Genomic DNA, 19,901 nt, shown 5'->3' with positions numbered 1-19,901 from the left:
TTCTATGGAGCTGCACTCCCCATCAGACAGAAATCTTACCCCCTTCCATGTAGTATGAGAGCCACACCTACACAGTCTATTCTATGGAGCTGCACTCCCCATCAGACAGGAATCTTACCCCCTTCCATGTAGTAATAGAGCCACACCTACACAGTCTATTCTATGGAGCTGCACTCCCCATCAGACAGAAATCTTACCCCCTTCCATGTAGTATGAGAGCCACACCTACACAGTCTATTCTATGGAGCTGCACTCCCCATCAGACAGAAATCTTTGCAGGATGCTGCACACAGATGCTGTACACATGCAACAGATCAGTATCTGCAAAAGATCTGTTCCTGCCAAAGATCCGTTCCTGCAAATTGCATTCATAGTCTGATATCTGCAGATCCTCATACACACCTTGTTTAACTGACATTCATCTGCAGATCAGATCCACCAAGATCTTCTGATCTGCAGATAAATGTCCGATAACCTCCCTGGTGGTAATGCTGAGCTCTATGCAGAGTAAAGCGCAGAGCGGGCGTTTTTACTCACCTCCAGGGGGTTCCAGACATCGTTAGCCGTTCTCCTTCCTGTCCTCGGATGCTCTGGATCACTCTAGTGAGATCGCCTCATCGATCTCACTACAGAGTTACAGCGCCACCTGGAGGTAGAGATGGCCCGAACTGTGTGCTTGCAACTACTACATGGGGAATGACCTCGGGTCACTTCCGTGTTCGCAAGCTTCCTCAATACTGCACAGAAGCTTTCCCGAGGGCCGCAGCCAGGAGCGATCTGTGTGACCTCATGACCCCGAGGTCATTCCCCATGTAGTGTTTGCAAGCGAACAGTTTGGGCCATCTCCACCCAGAGGACAGAGGGAAAATTGCAGCACTGGAGGAGCCCAAGGAGGGGAGTGAGAGCTGGGGCTCCTGCTGGCGTTCTGGCGGCATGATTTGTTCCTAATTTTAGGGTCTGAAACGGTTTAAAAAGACGCTAAACTCCAGAAAAAATCATACCGCTGGGGGGGAGGGGGGTTAAACACGATGTGTATAAGATCTGCAGATATCAGACTAGAGGCTCAATTCACTAAGACAAATAGCATGCCTTATCAGAGTGAACATGCCTTATCAGAGTAACAGTGAGCGCTACGAACTTATGCCTGCTAATTGGCAATGGCGAGAGCTCCACTAGTCCTGCCCTGAGCCCCTGTGGGTTTGTAGCGCTCGCTCTGCTACTCTGATAAGGCGTGTTAAGTTTGATAAGGCGTGTTAACTTTGATAAGGCGTGTTAACTTTGATAAGGTGTGTTAACTTTGATAAGGCGTGTTAACTTTGATAAGGCATGCTATAGTGAATCAAGCCCTATGAACCGATCTTTTGCAGGAACCGATCTTTTGCAGGAACCGATCTTGTGCATTTACACAGCATCTTGCAAAGATTTTTATGTGATGAGTGTACTCAGCTTAATGCTGGGGTATACACTGTACATTTTTCCTCTCGATAGATGGATTCAATGGATAATTCCCATCATGTCCGATATTCCTTCTGATCGATTCTACGTTCGATTTCTCATGGAAGTGAATGGAAAAAGATAAGAAAAAACAGTGGAAGATAAGAGAATTGAGCGCAGAATTTAGTGGAAAAACATATAGTGTGTGTACCCAGCATGATAGAATAGACTGTGTAGGTCTGGCTCTCATACTACATGGAAGGGGGTAACATTGGTCTGTGATCTTTCATTTTCCAAAGACTTTTATCTGATGTGTGTACTTAGCTTTATTCCAGCGCAGGTTAGGAGGACACAGCCCCCCTAATATTGGGGGTGGGGAGAGGGTGCACCCCAAAGCACAGACTTCAGTTGTAGTAAAGCTGTTTCCTGTGTGCCCCGGCATCTCTCTCTGTCTGCCCAGCGCAGATCTCCCGCCCCGTCATGGGAAGGTGCACAACACACACAATGCTAGTATGTCAGTCGTAACCATCAGCGGCGATGGGAGGGGCCTCGTAACCGTCCATCCGTCACTGAGACCCGCCCACATCCATCACTCACCGAGCACTTTACTAGGAACGTCTGCTCAGTCATGCAGATCTGCTCACACAGAGCATTCCAGTCAAGCAGATACAGGTCAGGGGTTGCAGTTAATCTTTATCTGAAAAATCATCAGAATTAGTAAAACTTGTGATAAGTTGTAGGTGGCTTGTGGGTGTTACGCAGGCTGGAGTGACAACTGCTGATCTCCAGGGATTCTGACGCCTGACAGTCTCCAGAGTTCACCTGCTGCAGAGAGAATTATTATATATTTATTTAGCTCCGACATCTTCTGTAGCGCTGTACATAAAAGAAAACCTACAATAATGTGGAGCATAGATACATGAGCAGTCCAACATACTGTACAATTAGGACATCAGCAACACAACTGTAAATACAACTGATGTGTAGTCTGAAACATAACCTATACTGATACATGTTCATGTGATAAAATACAGGAAACACTAGAGGGAGGGGCCTAGGGAGATGGGTGGAGACACTAGAGGGAGGAGCCTGGACTTGTAAGCTTGCAATCTGGAGGGTAGTGGGGTGGAGACACTAGGGGAGGAGCCTGGACTTGAGCGCTTACAATCTAGAGGGGAGATGGGTGGAGACACTAGGGGAGGAGCCTGGACTTGAGAGCTTACAATCTAGAGGGGAGGTGGGTGGAGACACTAGGGGAGGAGCCTGGAGTTGAGAGCTTACAATCTAGAGGGGAGCTGGGTGGAGACACTAGGGGAGGAGCCTGGACTTGAGAGCATACAATCTAGAGGGGAGGTGGGTGGAGACACTAGGGGAGGAGCCTGGACTTGAGAGCTTACAATCTAGAGGGGAGGTGGGTGGAGACACTAGGGGAGGAGGCTGGAGTTGAGAGCTTACAATCTAGAGGGGAGGTGGGTGGAGACACTAGGGGAGGAGCCTGGAGTTGAGAGCTTACAATCTAGAGGGGAGGTGGGTGGAGACACTAGGGGAGGAGCCTGGACTTGAGAGCTTACAATCTAGAGGGGAGGTGGGTGGAGACACTAGGGGAGGAGCCTGGACGTGAGAGCTTACAATCTAGAGGGGAGGTGGGTGGAGACAATAGGGGAGGAGACACAGGGTTATAGTAAATGATAGGCTTGTCTGAACAGGTGCATGGAGAGAACATTTGCAGGTTTCTCTTTGACATATTTTTGAAAACAGCGAAGTAATAATGTATCTTTATTAGCGGGCTTATTTTTTAGTCATAACGTCGTTATTCCAGCCTAGAGGCGACGGACGGAGATGAGATGTTACTGTCCTCTTTATTGGGAATGTGGAGGCATGACTTTCTATTATCAGGCTATATAACTGAGGGAAGGTGTTAGAATCAGTTTTATGATGGCGATTAGTTGTATTTATAGGCCTGCGATGATTAGATAAAGGCAGACAGCGTCGGTGGCAGAAATCAGTGTCGGGAGGGGGAGGGAGAATTCTGAGGTCCTGCCACTAACTCTCCATAATGACTTCTTACCCAAACGTCAGGAATCATCACCTATAGAGGAAAGAATCATTTCCAGTGATTTCTATATAAAAACATTTGTACAGAAAGGCTGCAGCTTTGGAGAAATGAGAAAAGGGCAGTACTCCCTGCATTACCACATAGATTGCCATCTCACCCTTAGCAGCCTCCTGCTGCCAGCTCACTGTGAAGACACAACTCCCTGCCAGAGACTGACAGCTATGGTAGGCTGCCTGTCAGTAGAGAGGCGGGGCTTCCATTAACAGAACACTCCCCCCATCCCCCCACACATACACACATTTCCTGTGTCGCTAGGGGCTGGTACACGTGAGGCAATAATTACAGTTGTAGGTAATAACCACTTATTGGATTCCAGTGTAGACAGGCAGAAAGCTGTCGTACCTGTGTCTCTGCAGTTACCCTTTAGTCGTCTCCTGAGTGTGTTGCTGTGTGTCTGCAGTTACCCTCTAAGTCGTCTCCTGAGTGTGTTTCTTTGATTTAATTGTGTTGTGTTTATTTCCAGATCCTGAACTATGAGATCGGCTACCTGGTGGCCCTGGCGATTGGTGTGCTCTTCATCATCCTCATGATATTGGTGGGGCTTTTCTTTGCCTGCTGCCGCTGCTGCGGGAACTGCGGAGGGAAGATGTACCAGAAACAGACCAAGAGAATGAACTGCAAGAGACGCTTCGAGTACTGGTTCCTCATGGGCGTCACCCTCGTCATCCTGTGAGTCCAGAGCCGCTAGATTTACAGCTGTGCTATGCTGTATACTGTACTATATCCTGTATTAGGCATGTGCCCCAACTCCCTGCCAGAGTGCCCTCCAGGTCCCGCCCCCTTCCCCTCCTACTATATACCAAGAGAATGAACTGCAAGAGATGCTTCCTGGACTGGTTCCGCATGGGCGTCACCCTGGTCATCCTGTGAGTCCAGAGCCGCTAGATTTACAGCTGTGCTATACTGTATACTGTACTATATCCTGTATTAGGCATGTGCCCCAACTCCCTGCCAGAGTGCCCTCCAGGTCCCGCCCCCTTCCCCTCCTACTATATACCAAGAGAATGACCTGCAAGAGACGTTTCCTGGACTGGTTCCTCATGGGCGTCACCCACATCATCCTGTGAGTCCAGAGCTGTTAGATGTACAGCTATACTTTACTATATACTGTACTATGCATGTGCCCCAACTCACTGCCAGAATACTCTCCAGGTCCCACCCCCTACCCCTCCTACTATATACCAAGAGAATAACCTGAAAGAGACGCTTCGAGTACTGGTTCCTCATGGGCGTCACCCTTGTCATCCTGTGAGTCCAGAGCTGCTAGATGTGCAGCTATACTGTACTATACTGTACTGTGTATGTGCCTCAACTCACTGCCAGAGTGCCCTCCAGGTCCCGCCTCCTACCCCTCCCACTGTAGACCAAGAGAATAACCTGCAAGAGACGCTTCGAGTACTGGTTCCTCCTGGGCATCACCCTCGTTATCCTGTGAGTCCAGAGCCGCTAGATGTGCAGTTATTCTGTACTATATACTGTACTACAGTATGCATGTGCCCCAACTCACTGCCAGAGTGCCCTCCAGGTCCCGCCCCCTACCCCTCCCACTGTTATCCAAGAGAAGGACCTGCAAGAGATGCTTCCTGTAATGGTTCTTGCATTGGGAGCACAGGAAATGTGACAGTATAGGGACTTAATGCATGCTGGATAATGGTGGAGGTCGTGAATAGGAATGGCCAGGGAGATAGATATAATTCATACACTTTTTGTTTGTGATTTCATGAGGGCAGCCATCTTTTTCATGAGGGCATCCATCTTTTTGGTTGAAAGGAGGTGATAGGGAGCATGAGACACAGTTCCGACTGTCCTGTGTGCTGATCACCCCTCCCAGCTGGGCACGCTAGGCTTCAAATCTCAAATTCAAAATTGAAAAAAAACAAATTTTTACCAAAACAGCAGAAGGTGAAGAACAACATCAGAAATCCCATCATGCTTTGCACAGCATCAGGGGAAAAATGCCCGGGCAGTTTTCTTCAGTGCAGCTAAAAATGAGGCTTGGGTAAGAAAAACAAAGTTCTGATGCTGTTAAAGGGGCAGTATTGCGAAAATAGTCCTTTTTACTTCATTACATATAAGTTATGTACAAGTGGAGTAATACTTTAAACACGTTGAGTGGCTGAACAAATGTAATTCGTACACTGGCATTATCTATTTGAAGCAAGGGAGCCACGTCAGAAGAAACATTTACTGACGCCGATTTAGACTATACCATTATGCTTTAGGAGGCAGCTAAATCAGCTGTTTGGGGTGGCATTATATTTCCCCCTTGAGACGTTAGAAATAGGATCCTCCACCTTGTAACTGCACTCTCCTGCAGTTCTTCAGCTCATGTGAGCCGCGTGACGTCACCGCACTTCATAGATCCTAATGTTGCCTGCCGAGGCCCCTTCACCGCTGCTGGCAAGGACACGGACACCTATTGCTGTCCGTTGCTGTGGTTACCAGCTTTCAGCTCTGCGCAGCATTGTGGCAGCAGCACGGAGCAGCCAGGAGTTGTAGCTGTGTCCTGCTAGCATCTAACATTACGATTAAAGTTGTTGTTTTATTCACGAGGCAAGCATTCTTAGAAGGAAAGAGTTACATTTTTACTGCTTTCCTTCTAAGAATGCTTGCCTCGTGAATAAAACAACAACTTTAATCGTAATGTTAGATGCTAGCAGGACACAGCTACAACTCCTGGCTGCTCCGTGCTGCTGCCACAATGCTGCGCAGAGCTGAAAGCTGGTAACCACAGCAACGGACAGCAATAGGTGTCCGTGTCCTTGCCAGCAGCGGTGAAGGGGCCTCGGCAGGCAGCATTAGGATCTATGAAGTGCGGTGACGTCACGCGGCTCACATGAGCTGAAGAACTGCAGGAGAGTGCAGTTACAAGGTGGAGGATCCTATTTCTAACGTCTCAAGGGGGAAATATAATGCCACCCCAAACAGCTGATTTAGCTGCCTCCTACAGCATAATGGTATAGTCTAAATCGGCATCAGTAAATGTTTCTTCTGACGTGGATCCCTTGCTTCAAATAGATAATGCCAGTGTACGAATTACATTTGTTCAGCCACTCAACGTGTTTAAAGTATTACTCCACTTGTACATAACTTATATGTAATGAAGTAAAAAGGACTATTTTCGCAATACTGCCCCTTTAAAGAAACACCAAGCCTTTTCAGTGCTGCTGAGCAGATTTTTAGTCTGGATGTTCACTTTAACAAGGTGGGCCACGGGCGCAAATAAGGGGTACTTAAAAGGGTGAGCAAAGGACTGCTTGTGACCCAGTAATATATTAAATTATATATAAATAATAAATCATTAAATATAAATTTGCTGTGTGCAGGAATTACACACAATCACACACAGCCACACACAGGCACTCACAGGCAATCACACAGCCACACACAGGCACACACAGGCCCTTACAGACACAGACACACACAGGCCCTTACAGGCACTCACAAGCACACACAGGCCCTTACAGGCACTCACAGGCACACACAGGCCCTTACAGGCACTCATAGGCCCTTACAGGCACTCACAGGCACACACAGGCACTTACAGGCACACACAGGCCCTTACAGGCACTCACGGGCACACACAGACACTCACAGGCCCTTACAGGCACTCACAGGCACACACAGGCCCTTACAGGCACTCACGGGCACACACAGGCACTCACAGGCCCCTACAGGCACTCACAGGCACACACAGGCCCTCACAGGCACTTACAGGCACTCACAGGCCCTTACAGGCACTCACAGGCGCTTACAGGCACTCACAGACCCTTACAGGCACACACAGGCCCTCACAGGCACTTACAGGCACTCACAGGCCCTTACATGCACTCACAGGCACTCACAGACACACACAGGCCCTTACAGGCACTCACAGGCCCTTACAGGCACTCACAGGCCCTTACAGGCACTCACAGGCACTCACAGGCCCTTACAGGCACTCACAGGCCCTTACAGGCACTCACAGGCCCTTACAGGCACTCACAGGCACTCACAGGCCCTTACAGGCACTCACAGGCCCTTACAGGCACTCACAGGCCCTTACAGGCACTCACAGGCCCTTACAGGCACTCACAGGCACTCACAGGCCCTTACAGGCACTCACATGCCCTTACAGGCACACACAGGCACACAAAGACACTCACAGGCACTCACAGGCCCTTACAGGCACTCATAAGCACTCACAGTGACATGCAGCCACTCACAGCTACACACAGTGACATGCAGCCACACACAGGCACACACAGCCACACACAATGACATGCAGCCACACACAGGCACACACAGTGACATCAGGATTTAAGTGATCTGCTGATTGAGAAGCTGTGGATGGAGCAGTGATGGACAGAGAGCAGAGCATGCAGCTTGTGTACAGCAGATATCAGAGAATATTTGCTATGGGAACGTTTCATGACATTTCCTGGTTGGTTAAATGGGCCTCTTTCTTCCGGCTGGATTCTGATTACACTTTGTTTGGAGAAGGGCACCTTCCCTAAATATCACAAAAGATCAACAATAATCCGGTTTCTGTTTGTTAAGTATTTTCTATGACCACTTCCTTCTCTCGCTGTGACTAAGTCGCTGATTGTGTCATGGAGAAATCAAGGTGTTGTGCTGCCCCTGGTGGCTCAGTTGTTGCGCTGCCTCTGGTGGCTCAGTGGTTGCGCTGCCTCTGGTGGCTCAGTTGTTGCGCTGCCTCCGGTGGCTCAGTGGTTGCGCTGCCTCTGGTGGCTCAGTTGTTGCACTGCCTCCGGTGGCTCAGTGGTTGCGCTGCCTCTGGTGGCTCAGTTGTTGCGCTGCCTCCGGTGGCTCAGTGGTTGCGCTGCCTCCGGTGGCTCAGTTGTTGCGCTGCCTCTGGTGGCTCAGTGGTTGTGCTGCCTCCGGTGACTCAGTGGTTGTGCTGCCTCCGGTGGCTCAGTTGTTGCGCTGCCTCCGGTGGGCTCAGTTGTTGCGCTGCCTCCGGTGGGCTCAGTTGTTGCGCTGCCTCCGGTGGCTCAGTTGTTGCGCTGCCTCCGGGGGCTCAGTTGTTGCGCTGCCTCTGGTGGCTATTGTTGCGCTGCCTCCGGTGGCTCAGTTGTTGCGCTGCCCCCGGTGGCTCAGTTGTTGCGCTGCCCCCGGTGGCTCAGTTGTTGCGCTGCCTCCGGTGGCTCCGTTGTTGCGCTGCCTCCGGTGGCTCAGTTGTTGCGCTGCCTCCGGTGGCTCAGTTGTTGTGCTGCCTCCGGTGGCTCAGTTGTTGTGCTGCCTCCAGTGGCTCAGTTGTTGTGCTGCCCCTGGTGGCTCAGTTGTTGCGCTGCCTCCGGTGGCTCAGTTGTTGCGCTGCCTCCGGTGGCTCAGTTGTTGTGCTGCCTCCGGTGGCTCAGTTGTTGTGCTGCCTCCGGTGGCTCAGTTGTTGTGCTGCCTCCGGTGGCTCAGTTGTTGCGCTGCCTCCGGTGGCTCAGTTGTTGCGCTGCCTCTGGTGGCTATTGTTGCGCTGCCTCCGGTGGCTCAGTTGTTGCGCTGCCTCCGGTGGCTCAGTTGTTGCGCTGCCTCCGGTGGCTCAGTTGTTGCGCTGCCTCCGGTGGCTCAGTTGTTGCGCTGCCTCCGGTGGCTCAGTTGTTGCGCTGCCTCCGGTGGCTCAGTTGTTGCGCTGCCTCTGGTGGCTCAGTTGTTGCGCTGCCTCCGGTGGCTCAGTTGTTGCGCTGCCTCAGGTGGCTCAGTTGTTGCGCTGCCCCCGGTGGCTCAGTTGTTGCGCTGCCTCCGGTGGCTCAGTTGTTGCGCTGCCTCCGGTGGCTCCGTTGTTGCGCTGCCTCCGGTGGCTCAGTTGTTGCGCTGCCTCCGGTGGCTCAGTTGTTGTGCTGCCTCCGGTGGCTCAGTTGTTGTGCTGCCCCTGGTGGCTCAGTTGTTGTGCTGCCCCTGGTGGCTCAGTTGTTGCGCTGCCCCTGGTGGCTCAGTTGTTGCGCTGCCCCTGGTGGCTCCGTTGTTGCGCTGCCCCTGGTGGCTCAGGTGTTGTGCTGCCCCTGGTGGCTGTTGTTGCGCTGCCTCCGGTGGCTCAGTGGTTGGGCTGCCTCCGGTGGCTCAGTTGTTGCGCTGCCTCCGGTGGCTCAGTTGTTGCGCTGCCTCCGGTGGCTCAGTTGTTGCGCTGCCTCCGGTGGCTCAGTTGTTGCGCTGCCTCCGGTGACTCAGTTGTTGCGCTGCCTCCGGTGGCTCAGTTGTTGCGCTGCCTCCGGTGGCTCAGTGGTTGCGCTGCCTCCGGTGGCTCAGTTGTTGAGCTGCCTCCGGTGGCTCAGTTGTTGCGCTGCCTCCGGTGGCTCAGTTGTTGCGCTGCCTCCGGTGGCTCAGTTGTTGCGCTGCCTCCGGTGGCTCAGTTGTTGCGCTGCCTCCGGTGGCTCAGTTGTTGCGCTGCCTCCGGTGGCTCAGTTGTTGCGCTGCCTCCGGTGGCTCAGTTGTTGCGCTGCCTCCGGTGGCTCAGTTGTTGCGCTGCCTCCGGTGGCTCATTTTTTGAGCTGCCTCCGGTGGCTCAGTTGTTGTGCTGCCTCCGGTGGCTCAGTTGTTGTGCTGCCTCCGGGGGCTCAGTTGTTGCGCTGCCTCCGGTGGCTCAGTTGTTGCGCTGCCTCCGGGGGCTCAGTTGTTGCGCTGCCTCCGGTGGCTCAGTTGTTGTGCTGCCCCTGGTGGCTCAGTTGTTGCGCTGCCTCCGGTGGCTCAGTTGTTGCGCTGCCTCCGGTGGCTCAGTTGTTGCGCTGCCTCCGGTGGCTCAGTTGTTGCGCTGCCTCCGGTGGCTCAGTTGTTGCGCTGCCTCCGGTGGCTCAGTTGTTGCGCTGCCTCCGGTGGCTCAGTTGTTGCGCTGCCTCCGGTGGCTCAGTTGTTGCGCTGCCCCCGGTGGCTCAGTTGTTGCGCTGCCTCCGGTGGCTCAGTTGTTGCGTTGCCTCCGGTGGCTCAGTTGTTGCGCTGCCTCCGGTGGCTCAGTTGTTGCGCTGCCAACGGTGGCTCAGTTGTTGCGCTGCCTCCGGTGGCTCAGTTGTTGCGCTGCCTCCGGTGGCTCAGTTGTTGCACTGCCTCCGGTGGCTCAGTTGTTGCGCTGCCTCCGGTGGCTCAGTTGTTGCGCTGCCTCCGGCAGCTCAGTTGTTGCGCTGCCCCTGGTGGCTCAGTTGTTGCGCTGCCTCGGGTGGCTCAGTTGTTGCGCTGCCTCCGGTGGCTCAGTTGTTGCGCTGCCTCCGGTGGCTCATTTTTTGAGCTGCCTCCGGTGGCTCAGTTGTTGTGCTGCCTCCGGTGGCTCAGTTGTTGTGCTGCCTCCGGGGGCTCAGTTGTTGCGCTGCCTCCGGTGGCTCAGTTGTTGCGCTGCCTCCGGGGGCTCAGTTGTTGCGCTGCCTCCGGTGGCTCAGTTGTTGTGCTGCCCCTGGTGGCTCAGTTGTTGCGCTGCCTCCGGTGGCTCAGTTGTTGCGCTGCCTCCGGTGGCTCAGTTGTTGCGCTGCCTCCGGTGGCTCAGCTGTTGCGCTGCCTCGGGTGGCTCAGTTGTTGGGCTGCCTCCGGTGGCTCAGTTGTTGCGCTGCCTCCGGTGGCTCAGTTGTTGCGCTGCCTCCGGTGGCTAAGTTGTTGCGCTGCCTCCGGTGGCTCAGTTGTTGCGCTGCCTCAGGTGGCTCAGTTGTTGCGCTGCCTCTGGTGCCTCCGGTGGCTCAGTTGTTGCGCTGCCTCCGGTGGCTCAGTTGCTGCGCTACCTCCGGTGGCTCAGTTGTTGCGCTGCCTCCGGTGGCTCAGTTGTTGCGCTGCCTCTGGTGGCTCAGTTGTTGTACTGCCTCCGGTGGCTCAGTTGTTGTGCTGCCTCCGGTGGCTCAGTTGTTGCGCTGCCTCTGGTGGCTCAGTTGTTGTACTGCCTCCGGTGGCTCAGTTGTTGTGCTGCCTCCGGTGGCTCAGTTGTTGCGCTGCCTCTGGTGGCTCAGTTGTTGTACTGCCTCCGGTGGCTCAGTTGTTGTGCTGCCTCCGGTGGCTCAGTTGTTGCGCTGCCTCCGGTGGCTCAGTTGTTGCGCTGCCTCCGGTGGCTCAGTTGTTGCGCTGCCAACGGTGGCTCAGTTGTTGCGCTGCCTCCGGTGGCTCAGTTGTTGCGCTGCCTCCGGTGGCTCAGTTGTTGCACTGCCTCCGGTGGCTCAGTTGTTGCGCTGCCTCCGGTGGCTCAGTTGTTGCGCTGCCTCCGGCAGCTCAGTTGTTGCGCTGCCCCTGGTGGCTCAGTTGTTGCGCTGCCTCGGGTGGCTCAGTTGTTGCGCTGCCTCCGGTGGCTCAGTTGTTGCGCTGCCTCCGGTGGCTCATTTTTTGAGCTGCCTCCGGTGGCTCAGTTGTTGTGCTGCCTCCGGTGGCTCAGTTGTTGTGCTGCCTCCGGGGGCTCAGTTGTTGCGCTGCCTCCGGTGGCTCAGTTGTTGCGCTGCCTCCGGGGGCTCAGTTGTTGCGCTGCCTCCGGTGGCTCAGTTGTTGTGCTGCCTCCGGTGGCTCAGTTGTTGCGCTGCCTCCGGTGGCTCAGTTGTTGCGCTGCCTCCGGTGGCTCAGTTGTTGCGCTGCCTCCGGTGGCTCAGCTGTTGCGCTGCCTCGGGTGGCTCAGTTGTTGGGCTGCCTCCGGTGGCTCAGTTGTTGCGCTGCCTCCGGTGGCTCAGTTGTTGCGCTGCCTCCGGTGGCTAAGTTGTTGCGCTGCCTCCGGTGGCTCAGTTGTTGCGCTGCCTCAGGTGGCTCAGTTGTTGCGCTGCCTCTGGTGCCTCCGGTGGCTCAGTTGTTGCGCTGCCTCCGGTGGCTCAGTTGCTGCGCTACCTCCGGTGGCTCAGTTGTTGCGCTGCCTCCGGTGGCTCAGTTGTTGCGCTGCCTCTGGTGGCTCAGTTGTTGTACTGCCTCCGGTGGCTCAGTTGTTGTGCTGCCTCCGGTGGCTCAGTTGTTGCGCTGCCTCTGGTGGCTCAGTTGTTGTACTGCCTCCGGTGGCTCAGTTGTTGTGCTGCCTCCGGTGGCTCAGTTGTTGCGCTGCCTCTGGTGGCTCAGTTGTTGTACTGCCTCCGGTGGCTCAGTTGTTGTGCTGCCTCCGGTGGCTCAGTTGTTGCGCTGCCTCTGGTGGCTCAGTTGTTGTACTGCCTCCGGTGGCTCAGTTGTTGTGCTGCCTCCGGTGGCTCAGTTGTTGCACGAAATCGATCCTGTTCTCCATCAGTAGCAGATCGGACTTCCCGGAAATGATTGATTTGACCCATCCACGTGACAGGAAATTGCATTGTGTGTACCGGGCATTAGAGGGTTGGGAGATACGCAGAAATACACATCATCTACTTTACTGATGCAAACATGGCAAGCGCTGATTACAGCAGGGAGATCAGACAGAACCCCGGGGAGGAGAGCTGGAGGAAGCGGGGAGAAGACTGGATCCTTCCACCGTCTTTCATAGACTCTTCGACAGAGACGCATCAGGGAAAGTAAAACCTGTAACTGCGCCCTCCGGATCCTGCGCCCGGGGACAGATGTACCCCCTGCACCCCCCATAGATACGCCTCTGAGTTGTTGCACTGCATGGGATGGTTTAGTCCTACTGCATCTAGTATTACGTTGCTCTGTGGATTCTCCGCTACTTTCCTAATATAGAATGATTGGACAAGATGGCGGAATGGTCAGTACAGAGGCATAGATATCAGATCAGGCCGCGATTGTCCTGTGTGTGGTAGCCTCAGACAGCAGCAGCTGCGGGGTTACTGGGATCTGTAAAGCGCTGCACAATCTCGTCTCTCAGAAATGCGCAGCCGTCTTGTTGCACGCGTGTCCCCTCCGGAGTGGGGGTTATTTTCCGTGCGTGTCTTCAGTACACACAGGGGACGGTCATGTGACAGAGTATTTCTGTCGCGTCTCTCCTGAGCATTGTATCCACAACAATCCTGGTGTCATCCCCCCTGAGGAATGGGTCATTACTAGAAGGAGATTGCCGTATCTGCTGTCTCTTCCTCTAAGCCTGTGTGCTCTATAGGCCTGAACAGGAGCTCAGTAACGGGTAGTGATTGCATCGGCTGACAGCGTGAGATCAGATCACTGTACAGACACGATGCTGGGCTGCTGCTAATATCTGTTCTGTGGAGAGGAGACTGGGCACATAGGAAGCCTCCACTACAGAATACAACAGCCTAACAATTGGGGGTCAGTATGCTTGTAGCTATAATAGATTGTTCCTGGTGATTAATATTCAGTACCTGAGGCCCATAAAATAGTTTTCAAGTTTGTTTCCATGATTTATTGTTCTTTTAAACTCCAAACTTAATGTATTGAATCGACTTCAAGGTCTTCAAAAGAAACATCAAAAGATTGAAGCACAGGCATTATACTTACCTGGGCTTCCCCCAGCCCCCTGTAGGCCTCAGATGATTGGAGCACAGGCATTCTACTTACCTGGGTTTCCCCCAGCCCCCTGTAGGCCTCAGATGATTGGAGCACAGGCATTATACTTACCTGGGCTTCCCCCAGCCCCATGTAGGCCTCAGATGATTGAAGCACAGGCATTATACTTACCTGGGTTTCCCCCAGCCCCCTGTAGGCCTCAGATGATTGGAGCACAGGCATTCTACTTATCTGGGTTTCCCCCAGCCCCCTGTAGGCCTCAGATGATTGGAGCACAGGCATTATACCTACCTATGCTTACCCCAGCCCCGTGTAGGCCTCAGATGATTGGAGCACAGGCATTATACATACCTGGGGTTTCCCCCAGCCCCCTGTAGGCCTCAGATGATTGGAGCACAGGCATTCTACTTACCTGGGCTTCCCCCAGCTCCCTGTAAGCCTCAGATGATTGGAGCACAGGCATTATACTTACCTGGGCTTCCCCCAGCCCCCTGTAGGCCTCAGATGATTGGAGCACAGGCATTATACTTACCTGGGCTTCCCCCAGCCCCCTGTAGGCCTCAGATGATTGGAGCACAGGCATTATACTTACCTGGGCTTCCCCCAGCCCCCTGTAGGCCTCAGATGATTGGAGCACAGGCATTATACTTACCTGGGCTTCCCCCAGCCCCATGTGGGCCTCAGATGATTGGAGCACAGGCATTATACTTACCTGGGCTTCCCCCAGCCCCCTGTAGGCCTCAGATGATTGGAGCACAGGCATTATACTTACCTGGGCTTCCCCCAGCCCCCTGTAGGCCTCAGATGATTGGAGCACAGGCATTATACTTACCTGGGCTTCCCCTAGCCCCCTGTAGGCCTCAGATGATTGGAGCACAGGCATTATACTTACCTGGGCTTCCCCCAGCCCCCTGTAGGCCTCAGATAATTGAAGCACAGGCATTATACATACCTGGGCTTCCCCCAGCCTCCTGTAGGCCTCAGATGATTGGAGCACAGGCATTATACATACCTGGGGTGTCCCCCAGCCCCCTGTAGGCCTCAGATGATTGGAGCACAGGCATTATACTTACCTGGGGCTTCCCTCAGCCCCCTGGAGGCCTCAGATGATTGGAGCACAGGCATTATACTTACCTGGGCTTCCCCCAGCCCCCTGTAGGCCTCAGATGATTGGAGCACAGGCATTATACTTACCTGGGCTTCCCCCAGCCCCCTGTAAGCCTCGGATGATTGGGGCACAGGCATTATACTTACCTGGGCTTCCCCCAGCCCTCTGTAAGCCTCGGATGATTGGAGCACAGGCATTATACTTACCTGGGCTTCCCCCAGCCCTCTGTATGCCTCGGATGATTGAATCACAGGCATTTATACTTACCTGGGCTTCCCCCAGCCCCCTGTAGGCCTCAGATGATTGGAGCACAGGCATTATACTTACCTGGGTTTCCTCCAGCCCCCTGTAGGCCTCAGATGATTGGAGCACAGGCATTATACTAACCTGGGCTTCCCCCAGCCCCCTGTAGGCCTCAGATGATTGGAGCACAGGCATTATACGTACCTGGGCTTCCCCCAGCCTCCTGTAGGCCTCAGATGATTGGAGCACAGGCATTATACTTACCTGGGGCTTCCCCCAGCCTCCTGTTGGCCTCAGATGATTGGAGCACAGGCATTCTACTTACCTGGGCTTCCCCCAGTCCCCTGTAGGCCTCAGATGATTGGAGCACAGGCATTATACTTACCTGGGCTTCCCCCAGCCCCCTGTAGGCCTCAGATGATTGAAGCACAGGCATTATACTTGCATCGGGCTTCCCCCAGCCCCCTGTAGGCCTCAGATGATTGGAGCACAGGCATTATACTTACCTGGGATTCCCCCAGCCCCCTGTAGGCCTCAGATGATTGGAGCACAGGCATTATACTTACCTGGGGCTTCCCCCAGCCCTCTGTAGGCCTCAGATGATTGGAGCTCAGGCATTATACTTACCTGGGCTTCCCCCAGCCCCCTGTAGGCCTCAGATGATTGGAGCACAGGCATTATACTTACCTGGGCTTCCCCCAGCCCCCTGTAGGCCTCAGATGATTGGAGCTCAGGCATTATACTTACCTGGGCTTCCCCCAGCCCCCTGTAGGCCTCAGATGATTGGAGCTCAGGCATTATACTTACCTGGGCTTCCCCCAGCCCCCTGTAGGCCTCAGATGATTGGAGCACAGGCATTATACTTACCTAGGTTTTCCCCAGCCCCCTGTAGGCCTCAGATGATTGGAGCACAGGCATTATACTTACCTGGGCTTCCCCCAGCCCCCTGTAGGCCTCAGATGATTGGAGCACAGGCATTATACTTACCTGGGCTTCCCCCAGCCCCCTGTAGGCCTCAGATGATTGGAGCACAGGCATTATACTTACCTGGGCTTCCCCCAGCCCCCTGTAGGCCTCAGATGATTGGAGCACAGGCATTATACTTACCTGGGCTTCCCCCAGCCCCCTGTAGGCCTCAGATGATTGGAGCACAGGCATTATACTTACCTGGGCTTCCCCCAGCCCCCTGTAGGCCTCAGATGATTGGAGCTCAGGCATTATACTTACCTAGGCTTCCCCCAGCCCCCTGTAGGCCTCAGATGATTGGAGCACAGGCATTATACTTACCTGGGCTTCCCCCAGCCCCCTGTAGGCCTCAGATGATTGGAGCACAGGCATTATACTTACCTGTTGTAAGACAAAACAGAGGCGCCAAAAGAATAAAAACAGTAATTAAAATATTTAAAATAGCTTGGGAGGCAGTGGTGGGCTTACCTCCTATAAGCAGACACAACAAGCTGTGTATTCAAAATAAAGGGCATTTATTGGTACACTCCAGGGTTAATTGCAATGCGTTTCGCAGGTTCATACCCACTTCATCAGGCAAAATGTGACAGGAGTACACAACTGGGAAATGAAAAATGTACGTATTGGTGTATATCCAAATCAGTACATGTATATCTGTTATGTGATTACAGAAGAGGACAGTAAAATGTGTAAATACGTATTGAACAAAGCATGCGTTTTTACTGGGGTAGGGAAAGGCAGGATGGTTTGAAAGGGGGGGGGGGGGTGTATTATGGGTGTCGGGGATACCCCTTTCTTTTTCTTCAAGTCTACAGAGAGCGACTTCTTATTCCTGAGTGAGGACAGGATAACATCCCCACCAGCCTATACAGTGGTTGCCTGGAGGTAACCCTGGTTTGTGAGTATTATTTTACTCATTTCAATCATATCATTTTGCCTGAACGTACTACACTATACTGGGCTCTCGGTTCTTTCTTTTACATTATACTTACCTGGGCTTCCCCCAGCCCCCTGTAGGCCTCAGATGATTGAAGCACAGGCATTATACTTACCTGGGGCTTCCCCCAGCCCCCTGTAGGCCTCAGATGATTGGAGCACAGGCATTATACTTACCTGGGCTTCCCCCAGCCCCCCGTAGGCCTCAGATGCTTGAAGCACAGGCATTATACTTACCTGGGCTTCCCCCAGCCCCCTGTAGGCCTCAGATGATTGAAGCACAGGCATTATACTTACCTGGGCTTCCCCCAGCCCCCTGTAGGCCTCAGATGATTGAAGCACAGGCATTATACTTACCTGGGGCTTCCCCCAGCCCCCTGTAGGCCTCAGATGATTGGAGCACAGGCATTATACTTACCTGGGCTTCCCCCAGCCCCCTGTAGGCCTCAGATGATTGAAGCACAGGCATTATACTTACCTGGGCTTCCCCCAGCCCCCTGTAGGCCTCAGATGATTGGAGCTCAGGCATTATACTTACCTGGGCTTCCACCAGCCCCCTGTAAGCCTCAGATGATTGGAGCACAGTCATTATACTTACCTGGGGCTTCCCCCAGCCCCCTGTAAGCCTCGGATGATTGGAGCACAGGCATTATACTTACCTGGGCTTCCCCCAGCCCCCTGTAGGCCTCAGATGATTGAAGCACAGGCATAAAACCCTTTCCTGGCAGAGAACAGCTTCTGTGTGCAGGGATAGATGAAATAGGTCAATAGTTCATAGATTCTAGGACTGGGACACTGAAAGACTTTGTCAGTCATATGATACAATACAATATTAACCACTAGACGACCGCTCCACGCCGATCTATGGGGCTAGCAGGAGATCGCTTCTCCGCTTGGAAGGCGCCTTCAATCTCCCAGCGGCGATCTCCGCTCGGAGACTGTTAGACGGCAAAACCGCTGTCTAATTAGGCTGTACAGCGATGCAATCTAAGGCAGCGCTGTACTGGGGACGGCTGTGTGACATGGCTGTCCCCCGGGGACACAGGAGAGCGATCGGATGTCATAGGCTGATGTCTATGACAGCCGATCGCCGTGATTGGCTGGCTGGGGGGAGGGAGGGATTTCAGAAAGAATAAAAATCGGTAAATTTATTTAAAATATATATATATATATGGAGGGAGCTCCCTCCAGGCTACACCGCGCTTCCTCCTATCCTATCCCTCTCTTCTGTAAGTATGTTCACTTTTGTCCCCAGCACGATTGGCATTTCAGCCGCTCTCGTCCAGCCTCTTTCACTTTGGCACTGATCCATGCACATTTTTTCTGTTTCACTGCCTTGTTACACTATCACTGGTTACTACCTGCATGTAGTTCCTATCTGAGTCCTCCTTCTGTTGGGCTTGTCTACACTAATTGCACGCGCACTTTAACCTTACTTGCCTTAGTAGAGTGGTGGTATTTATATTTATATATACAACTATTTATTTATTCACAGTATATGTATCTATGCATCTATGTACTTTGCCATTAATATTGGAAGCTTGAGTAATATACATATACAATATGATATAGTGATTGGTGTAATTCCTGGATTTATGTTTTAATTGTTTTTATCATTTGGAACCTATTTTGTATTTAAAAATAAAGCTTTGTTACCCTTTATTACGTGTGGTGCGGTTGTTGTTATGGGGATGAGTCTTTAATCAGTTGGTGTCAGTGGTGCTCAGCAGAGCTTGAATATTCGAGTAGCTCGAATATTCGAGCTCTTTTTCAGCTATTCGAGCTCGGTATTCGAGCTCCGAATAGCTGTAGCTATTCGAATGGGCTATTCGAGTACACTCGAATAGCCCATTCACTATTCGAGCTATTCGAGCAAAACGGCGCTATTCGAACTCGGTACCGAGCTCGAATAGCGTCATAGCCCAGATTGATGTCCTTAGAGCCAATCAGAGGGCTCCCAGGCCCTCTGACGGCAGCCAATCACAGAGGGGGACCCTGGCCAGCCCCTACCCTATAAATAGCGGCCGCCATGTTAGGTTTCTCCGTGCTTGCCTGAGACTTGTACAGAGAGAGAGTTGCTCCTTTGTGCTTTGGCTTAGCAAGAGCTCTATTGTGGTCATTTACCTAGCGTTTTTGCTCACATACACCTCCTATACACACCTATATTGTTGTTAGTTAGTTAGACATTGTATTTTAGTTAGTAGCTTTTGTGTTACATACGAGACAGGCCAGCTGCTGCAAGCTTACAGCTTTAGGCCTCAGGGCCTGCCTGTGTGGGCAGCTGTTCTCTCCTGTCCTCTGTTTATTTCTCTCATCTATACCAGTATTTCTGCTGTCCTTTACTACTGATTGTATTAGTATTGTAGTTATATACTGTAACTGTACTAGGACACTCACTGTCACTGTTCATAGGCTACTAGCTGCTCCTGCGTGTGTGCACTCACTGTCTGTGTAGTGTGTACACACTACACACACTCTATTTCCTTCTGATAACTGATTGCTTATTGTAATTAGTTAGTTGTACTTACTGTTACTACTTACTCTTACTGTACTAGGAGTCTAGGACACTCAGTCACTGTTCATAGGCTACTAGCTCCTGCGTGTGTGCACTCACTGTCTGTGTACACACACTACACACACTCTATTTCCTTCTGATAACTGATTGCTTATTGTAATTAGTTAGTTGTACTTACTGTTACTACTTACTCTTACTGTACTAGGAGTCTAGGACACTCAGTCACTGTTCATAGGCTACTAGCTCCTGCGTGTGTGCACTCACTG

At 52.7% G+C, this 19,901-nt stretch overlaps 1 protein-coding gene across 11 annotated transcripts in view; it reads left to right on the top strand.

The window, feature by feature from the left end:
- The window catches only part of LOC137534070 (prominin-1-A-like), a 196,150-nt gene that overhangs the window by 100,488 nt on the left and 75,761 nt on the right, over positions 1–19,901 (top strand). For 10 of the 11 annotated variants that reach the window (XM_068255397.1, XM_068255400.1, XM_068255402.1 and 7 more), the window contains exon 4: positions 4,014–4,219. In XM_068255397.1, the coding sequence (XP_068111498.1) occupies positions 4,014–4,219 (206 nt within the window). Of the gene's footprint in view, positions 1–4,013; positions 4,220–4,734; positions 4,799–19,901 lie in introns of those variants that run through there. The other variant, XM_068255407.1, reaches the window with a different exon arrangement.

Source organism: Hyperolius riggenbachi, chromosome 10 (assembly GCF_040937935.1).
Source record: "Hyperolius riggenbachi isolate aHypRig1 chromosome 10, aHypRig1.pri, whole genome shotgun sequence".
NCBI classification, from domain to species: domain Eukaryota; kingdom Metazoa; phylum Chordata; class Amphibia; order Anura; family Hyperoliidae; genus Hyperolius; species Hyperolius riggenbachi.
The sequence above is the reverse complement of the archived record's forward strand: the minus strand, read 5'-3'. Positions and strand labels throughout refer to the sequence as shown.